Source organism: Sinocyclocheilus anshuiensis, unplaced genomic scaffold (genome assembly GCF_001515605.1).
Source record: "Sinocyclocheilus anshuiensis isolate Anshui unplaced genomic scaffold, SAMN03320099.WGS_v1.1 scaffold1412, whole genome shotgun sequence".
Lineage (NCBI taxonomy): Eukaryota > Metazoa > Chordata > Actinopteri > Cypriniformes > Cyprinidae > Sinocyclocheilus > Sinocyclocheilus anshuiensis.
The window spans coordinates 18,414-27,622 of NW_015544198.1; the positions used below are offsets into that span (position 1 = coordinate 18,414).

The 9,209-nt window shown below is 39.8% G+C and overlaps 1 protein-coding gene across 1 annotated transcript in view; it reads left to right on the forward strand.

Annotated features, from left to right (window-relative positions):
• Positions 1–20: 20 nt before the first annotated feature.
• Positions 21–9,209, forward strand: part of LOC107696786 (gastrula zinc finger protein XlCGF28.1-like) — an 11,078-nt gene continuing 1,889 nt past the window's right edge. Inside the window, exon 1 of the mRNA XM_016497285.1 lies at positions 21–351. Within this exon, the coding sequence (XP_016352771.1) occupies positions 21–351 (331 nt within the window). The remainder of the gene's footprint in view (positions 352–9,209) is intronic.

The following is a 9,209-nucleotide window of genomic DNA, read 5'->3' on the forward strand; positions in this document are numbered from 1 at the left end:
CGTCCTGTTCTGAACCAGCCATGGGGGTTGATTGTGAACTGTCTGTCACAGCCCAAAAACCTGCCTTTGAACCCTTAACCCTGCCTGTCATGAGCCCAGAGATTATTAATGCACACCATGTCTTTCCCGTCAACCCTGTCACTGCCATAGAGACCATCCAAGAACTACCAGCCAGTCCAGTTTCCCTCTATGTCTCTGTCAAGGAATCTAAATCTGAGCTGTCTGTCTGTCTAAATGCTTCTGTTGAGTCTGTTGTTAAACCTTCCGTCTGTTCAGTTTCAGTCAATGAGCCTGCTAATGGACTTTTTGTGTTCCCTGCCTTGGCCCTTGAGGCCATAAATGCTCTGTCTGGCTCGTGTGTCTCAGTTTTCCCTAGATCCCAGTCTCTGCCAGGGGTATCTACTCCAGCCTGGTGGTCTTCTGTCCCGCTCTGGAGGTCTTCTGCTCTGTCTGCTCTGTTCTGGTGGTCTTCTACTCCTTCTGCTTCGGTCTGGTGGTCTTCTGTCCTGCTCTGGTGGTCATCTGCTCCACCGTGGAGATCTTCTGTTCTGCTCTGGTGGTCTTCTGCCCCGCCGTGGGGATCTTTGGTCCCGTCTGCTCTGCTGTGGTGGTCCTCAGCTCCACCTGTACTGCCGGCTCCACCCTGGCTCCCTGCTCCGCCGGCTCTCCCTCAGTCCCTAGTATCTCCTATCCTTGGGCCGTCTGTGAACTCTTTGCCGGTCCTGTCACGGCTATGGAAGCCATTTGTGAACTCTCTGCCTGTCCTGTCAAGGCTATGGAGGCCATTTATTAACTTTTATCCTGCTCTGAACCGGCCGAGGAGGCCATCTCTGAACTCTCGTACTGTTCTGAACCAGCCATGGGGATTGATTTTTTTTCCCTAGATCCCAGTCTCTGCCAGGGGTATCTACTCCAGCCTGGTGGTCTTCTGTCCCGCTCTGGAGGTCTTCTGCTCTGTCTGTTCGTTTATTGGATTACCCCTCTTGTCAAGCCCTCTGGATACTATTCGCCGATCGTAGACCCACGTTAGCCCAAGGAATATTCTTTGTTTTGCCTGTGCCATACCTGTTTGCTGTTGTTCGACCCTGCCTGTGTTTTTTGACCACGTCTCTTGTGAATAATGCGGGAGTCCCGTGAATCATTTTATTCTCCCGCATCCCGCGCGCACACGAGTGTCTACCCGCCCGCAGCAGCACAATTATAACGCGTTAAATTACTCCGTTACTAAAATAGTAATCAAATTACAGTAACGTGTTACTAAGTAATGCGCTACTGCCCAACACTGGTCACAAGTGAAACTAAAATTAGATTCTTTGCACAGCCCTACTAGCTCACATTGAATGTTTTCAAATATGTCACCAAGCATGAAACACACGATTTGGCCAGTCGGCGCTGCCACTGAGTAGGCAGTCATTATTGTACTTTTAACAGTAGGTATTACATGCACTTTTTTTTTTACCGACATCAATGATATTCAAATGATGTGGATTTGAAAACACATAGTTCATAAGTTAATAATTTTTACCTGGCAAGTATTCAGTGATCTGTTTGATGTCCATGAGTGTGTTATATCGATGTTTTTATTTCTGTTATTCCAGCTGACAGCCAGCCTAAGTTTCTGATGGATGTGATAATGTGCGTAGGGGAGGGGGGACTATGATTGATATTTGGGTAATTATATAAGACGTGCTTGAGACGTTCAAAATGCTTTTTGTGTAGTTCTTTATACTTATTTTATGGAATAAAGTAAATTTTTTGGCTTGAGTAAATTAAATGTTACTCAGAAACTGATGTTTGGCTTGACAAACATGTTAATGTCAGCTGTCGCAAATTTGTTGACTTTTGAAAATCAAGTTAATTCTTTACCAGGCAAGGAGTGGTTTTGATGCAAGGAGTTGTTTAATTGTACTTATAATAAACATCTTTTATTTAAAGGTGTGGTCTAATGGATTTTTTCGAAGGCTTGATTGTGTTTATGGGGTGCACAGCAACATGTGTTCATGCTTCGATTTCTTTAAAAATCGCATTATTTTTCACATATTTTACCTTCATTGTACACTGCTTTTCAGCTAGCATAAAAACGGCCGGTTGATTTCCTGCTTCTGTGAAGTCCCTCCCTCAGAAATTCGCAATGGGCTCTGATTAGTTAGCTGGCCGAGTGTGTTGTGATTCGCTGATTGGCTAGTGCACGTTGTCCGGAAACGTCACGCCTCTTACCATAACGGAGAGTTGCATGCACTCCCGTCGTTTTGTAAACAATGGCGTCAGTATTACCGTATCAGTTTGAGCCCGAATCAGACCCAGAAAATATTGAAGAGGATCGACCTGAACCTGTGCAAGCACGACTCCTACAGGACGTTTCAGAATGGTATGTGTTTGTTCTTTTTTTTTTTGAGTTGTAGTTCAGTTTGTTTTGTAGTCTCATATTTTTTAGATATGCTGTCATTTGTAAATGGTACTGCTGTTTGTAAACTTTTGGTGTACGGTTTTATCCTTAAAGCTTTAGTACAGTAAAATAAATGATTGCGTTTTAGCAGTTTTGTGGAGAAATGTTGTATTTTGTAACAGTAACAAGTGTTTGTGTGGTAACAAAACGTGCACTCAAGCTGATTTTTTATTTATTAAAATCTTTTTAGGTGTACGTGTAAGAACTGTGCAAAAAATGCCAACAGAAGCTGAAAACTCTGCTGCAAAGAAACACAGATGGTAATGTAGTTTGCATAATGTGTTTTTACTTATGTTGATTCCTTTCTTCTTATGCTTCAATAATAATTGATTTATTATGAAGGATGAATGTAAGTTGACTGCGTAGTAAATAGTCATTGTCATACATTACTGTTTAGGTTGTAAAACGAATGATGCAGCTTCCAGATCCTCCTACATGTATGGTTCATCATCCTGGTTACGAACCAAATTGCTTAAATCCATATACGTTACAAAATATAAATAACATATACCGAGCGGACTATGGACCAGTGAGGCGCAGAACTGAGGAAGAGTAAGTTTTATTAAATGTAAAGAAATTATACTGTTGACAATTTAAATCGGGTACATAAAACCAAAGAGATACAAAAATATAAAATAAAGTAGCAAACACTGAAAATCGATTCCAAAGACTCTGTAGGAAAAATAAAATAAATATATACACACCCCATATAAATGTTTGCAATGTTTTATATACAATGATGATATATGTTGTCCTTTCCTGTCATAGGTTTTTCCGTTATATATGTCCTATCGCAGCTTTGTCAGCTGGTGCTGGGGCTACCTAGTGACGTTAGGGTTGTCATCCCGTCCTGTGTTGTGTGCCGGAGCCGCCAGGGGCCCGTTCTTCGTCCCTCGCTTAATACATCTGAGATGATTTGAAAGATTCCAGATCTAGTAATCGTGATAACTGATCTCTGGCTAATTTGGTTCTTCAAACGAACTTGTGGATTTGATTAAAATATCAGGATTAAGTTGTTTAAGATTACTGCGCGTTCTTGTGTTCCCCGAAAAGGGCAGATGTATCGATTAGGGATGCGCCGATCCGATATTCATATCGGGTATCGGCTCCGATACTGCCATTTTTTTTGTCGGATCGGGTATCCAATCCATATCCGAGATTGTGCGTATTATTCGGTGTTACTTCTGAAGCCATACGATAGCTTAAAGGGTTACTCCAGCCCAAAATGAAAATTGTCAATCACTTACACTTATGTCGTTCCAAACCCGTAAAAGCTTCGTTCGTCTTCGGAACACAATTTAAGATATTTTGGATGAAAACTGGGAGGCTTGTGCCTGTCCCATTGACTGCCAAGTAAATTACACTGTCAAGGTCCAGAAAACTATGAAAGACATAGCCAGAATAGTCCATCTGCCATCAGTGGTTCAACTTTTCTCCGTTGTGGCTGCCAGTCATTCGTTCAGCCTTTAAACCCTGGTCGCATTCGGTTACGACAGTCAATAATTGTAATAATAAAAATAAATAAATGTCTATGATTTTGCACAAAGGACTTTATCTTCTTGCCGGAGTTTAATGTTGTTTTGGTACTTGCTACCGGATGTCTGTGAGAACAAAACACGGGCATAGAAAAGACTATAAATTGTTTTTAACGCACACAGTAACTGAAATTTAAAACCATTAAAAGAAAGGCCCAATGACTGGTGCACAGATATAATACACTATGCATCAATTTCTCTTCCCTTTGTGCGTTGCACTTTTTAATGCAAAGCGCTGCGTGCTGTGACTCCATGTTGCTTCAGGCGCATCATTCTGCACACCGGATGCGCATATTGTAAGCGCTTCGTGCCGCACTGTATTTGTTTTGTCCTATCGAATCTATCATATGTTGTTGCCTTATTTAAAAATATGCTATACATTTAAAAGAAATGGATTTTAATTTTATAGTATATACTTATATATAAATACATTTATGAATGTTTTTCATTAATGGATTTTATAATACAAATAGCAATGTGTAACATTTTACCATATTTAGTGCAACACTTTTATTTGTTCCCCACAAACTATAGTTTTTTCACTAAATGTTTGGATTTCTAAAATTATTGTGCACTGATTTTTCTAGAATAGCTTTTGCTGCCGAATTATCCACTAACCTAGTTTGATATATTTTTGTCATATATTATGAATATACATATATTTTTTCATATTTATTGTTTATTTTTCTTTATAATGAAGTAGTCTGTATTTAGTAGATTGTGAAAGAGTGATTATCAGTTCCACACACAGAGATATATAAATTCTATATTTAAATGGAAAAAAAAAAAAAAACTTCACTGGTATCGGATCGGTATCGGAAAAAGGCGGATCGGAGCATCCCTAGTATCGATACTCGAAACCACGATTGGCTAGCGGCAAGACAGCAACGTAATGACGTCATATAAAGGTCCAGAAATTTGTCAGGTTTTTTCGTCAGGTGTCTTTTTTAATTATAAGGAAACAGCCAAGCGAACAAAACTACATAAATGTTATAATGGATAAATGAAATGTTCTTTTTATTTATTTTATATTTTTTTACATGATTCCCAATTATTTATATTCACGATTTCTAGTATTTGTACAGGCTTTACATTTTTAGTTCAATGTTGTAATTAGCAATTCATGTAATTTTATCTTTGAAGCCGATTTATTACGTGACCGCATTAATTAAAGTTTCTTAAGGGTGAAGTTCATGTTATCTGCATCTCCTGCACTCCATCAAGCCACTCCCATAATATCTGTCAGCACTCAAATTAATGCACGACTCGGATTAACTGTACAGCATATGTGTAAGACTCTAATACAATTATAAAGGTATTATTTAATCAGGAATAAATCTTTCAATGAGTAAAACTGGCTGTCTATAGTATTATAGAGTGACGTACGAAGAATGGGCCCCAGGAGTTTCCTGATGCAGCAGGACAGTATGTTGGGTTCCGGCCTCCCCTTGACTAAATCGTGATGCATGGCGGGCAATCACGTCTTTCTTCGAGGGTTTCTCAAATTGGGATGACGGAGTTGGTGGAATTGGGATTGACTGCAGCTCTTCCACATATGGCACGGGGTCCAAAAAGACCATCTAGCAGAAGGCTCATGAGGTCATCCACGTAGCCTATTAATAAGACAAAATACCAAGTCACTCTTTTGTTTTATGTAATTACTGAGAAACAATCTACCTTTTGTTGTACAATTTAAATTACATCTTGTAACTTCCACCGACTTCGTTGCTCTGTTGTTAGGTACACATAAGTTAAAATAGCTGAGAAGCTCCAAGCGGCAGTAGCAGAGTGGAAACTTAAAGGCTTGTTTATACACGGGGACGAATATCGCGCGCGATTATCGCCAAAGTTTAACGCCTCGTGACTAAACAAATGGCGCCAATGTGAGTGTGCACACCGACGCGCAAGGCGTAAAAGCGTCATTTTTAAAAAAACGCCTCCGGCTCGGGTTTTTGTTTTTTTTTGGTTTGGTTTGCACCGCGTTAAAAACTGGCCGACCAATGAGATTGGTGCTTTTGTTAACGTCCCTGGAGCTGCTGAAGTTACAGTAAAACACGACTTGGTGGTGCTCAAGCACAAAATGGTCTTGCCGAGCACACATTGATGTCTAACGACAAAGAGGAAGTAAGTAGACCAAGAAGATGCATCGAGGCAAGATGAATGTAGAGCTGCTGGTCTCATTGGTGTCTGAACACAAAGGGCTTTATGACAAACGCGACAGCGAATACAAAAATCTCTATAAGAGGAAGTTTTTCTGGAGAGGAACTGCAGATCAAATAGGATTCGATGTGTACCGGGGTATTTCTGTTTTTCATTAAGTGCCATCTAATGTCTGGGAGTGAATTTGCACACTCAGGCTCATCGCCTGCGAAAATTGCTTGGGTATGAACACAAAAGACGCATCGAAAAACGTTGGCGATAAGCACGCGCGATAATCGTCCCGGTGTGTACGAAGCTTAAGCCTGTTGCAGTGACCACTGACAATGCAAGAAACATTGTTAATGCTGTCAGTGATGCAGGATTGGGTCCACATATTGGATGCTTTGCCCATTCATTGAAGTCGGCATCACAGAAAGGAATGGCTGTCAGCCAGGTATCTTGACTGCTGGGAAAAATCAGAAAAAATGTTGGCTTTTTCCACCGCAGCTCAGTGGCTGCCCATATATTGGAGACAAAGCAGATGATGCTTAACTTGCCAAAACATTGTTTAATACACGCCGTGCCCACACGCTGGAACTCCAGCTATGAGATGGTTGAGCGGTATCTGGAACAGAAATCTGCTGTTTACTCCGCTCTAACAGAAAGAGCCCATAAAAATAAGAATGTAGTGTAACATTTTCTTGAACAAGGTTTTAAATACCTTCTGTATTTGAAAGAATGATCCACCCGTAAAATATGTAGCTGCAGACAACAGCAGGTTTCCTACTGGGGTACTCCCTAAAATGGGCTGGCTCTGCCACTGTCGGTGGAAGTTACACTTTTCACATTGCTGCGTGAATGCAATAAAAGTCCCCATTTGTCTGCTCTGGATGGCACACTTCGTTTTACAAACTGCACACGAACCAAACAACTCTTTAAGGCAGCTTTCAAATACAATGTATTTGTTGTCGGTGTAGTTGGATTGTGTATCTATCCTAAATGAACCAAAAAATAATAAATATTAGGAAATTGCATTCATGTCATCGTTTCTTTCAACTCGTATTCTTTACTACAAAGTTGTCAATATGTATTCATAACTTACGACAATTGAGATTCCTCAGTGACCACAGACTCGGGGGTATATGTGGAGTCATGTCCAGATGGAGTACATCTAATTCTGATTCTGTGTCTTCCTCCTCCTCTAACAAAAGACGAGGTCGCTTGCTTGGCCTAAAGATTGAGCCCTTTAATGGTGTTGAAGACATCTGGCAACATAACAGTTGTTTCAGAGCCAACATCATGACAAGACGCTGTTGCCTGAATACCTAAAATACCTAAAAATGTAGGGTCTACCTGACATCCAACTTCAAGAAGTGTAGATGTGAAGGGAAACTCTGGAGAACTGGGACCCTGCTGAGATGCTGTCTGAAAATAATAATGAGCATGTGTAAGCAATTAAATAATAATAGCAAAATATACATTTGACATGTAAACTGAATTAATGGTTAATAATCAGAAGACCACAGAGACAAAGCTTCATACACGCTTAATAGCACTGTTACTTTCGTCTTGTGTAGCCTAATATCTGTCGCCAGAACTACAAGCATATTACGCAGACTTACCATGGTTTTACCACAGTGGCCAAACACATAGGCCTAACCATTGTTAGCGTGCCTGTAGCTAAATGAGTATAAAACCTGTAATTACAATTATACTGTACACTGATCACATAAACGCCAAAACACACCAGCATTCGATGTTCACATTAAAAGGTAGATCCTGTTGTAAATAATAGTGAAAAATAAACTCTTGTTCCATTATTACGCCTTTTTTACTTAAATATTAATGGAATCAATTAATAAATAATTAATATGTCAAAAACACCATTGTAGTAAACAAATAATAAAACATTTTGCCTGCTGACACAGCTTGATAGAATTACTGTATGCTGTCTACATTTGTTCTTCATTTAAAGGGTTTTGGCAAGCAAATAAAATAAACAATAAAAATAAAATAAAATAAAAATTGATAACATGAAATTATGAACTTTACTTGCCTTAACCGTCTTTCCCTCTCTTCTGAAGAAGCTGAGAAAATCACCTCCTCCTCATACAAGCTGGCTTCTGTGTCGTTAACTCCCGGCACGGGCACAATGAAAAGACAAAGCTTAACAAGTCTGAAATATTACATGCAAAACATTACTTTTAACAATCAACACTTCATCAGCATCAAAATAATTAGGCTAGACTATACATAACGCTGTTTCCTTTAGGAAACTAACGTACATTCAGTTTAACCGCGAAAAAGATGATAAAGAATTAACATGTAAATCTGTTAATAACCCTCTATTAACACCTCACAAAGTGTAAATATTGTAAAATCTTATGTAAATATGACAGAAGACACTCACTGACGTTATATTAAAAGTATCTCTTCCGTTCAGTAAAAGAGGCCGTTGAGACTATTTCTGAGGTAAAAACCGTGTCCGTGTATTTTTCAATATATGCTCTTTTCGGACTATTTCCGCGTTCCATGCAATCTCAAAATACTCCCAGACACAAACAATGAATGATGAATTTACATTTTTAATCTTTACTTACCATAAACGTCTTTCACTCGCTTCCATCTGAAGACGCTGAGAAAATGGCGGCTTCTCGCACTGGTGTCGTCCGATGTTAACGTGACGTGCCTGCTCTCTTTCACGTCCGCGTTCACGTCAGCACCGCTGGGTTATAGATCAAGACCAATTTTCAACCTAAAATTGGGTTAAACCAACCCAGCGTCCTTACCCAGCAGGCTCAATCCAGCATTTGGGTTGAAAAAACAACACAGCATTTTTTAGAGTGCAGGCTTCAGACAATTGGTCAAGCTGGCGTAGTTCCCATATTGTCGTCTACTCTCGCAGCATCTCAAAGTGCAAAGATGTTTTTGGGAAGTGTGCTAAATACATGTTTGTGTTGATGCTTTACGTGTCTAAATGTTTTTATGTCTGTTATTTTGTGGTATTAAACTGGAGTTAAAGGGTTAGTTCACCCAAAAATGAAAATTAGGCTGCGTTTTACTCACCCCCGAGGCATCCTAGGTGTATA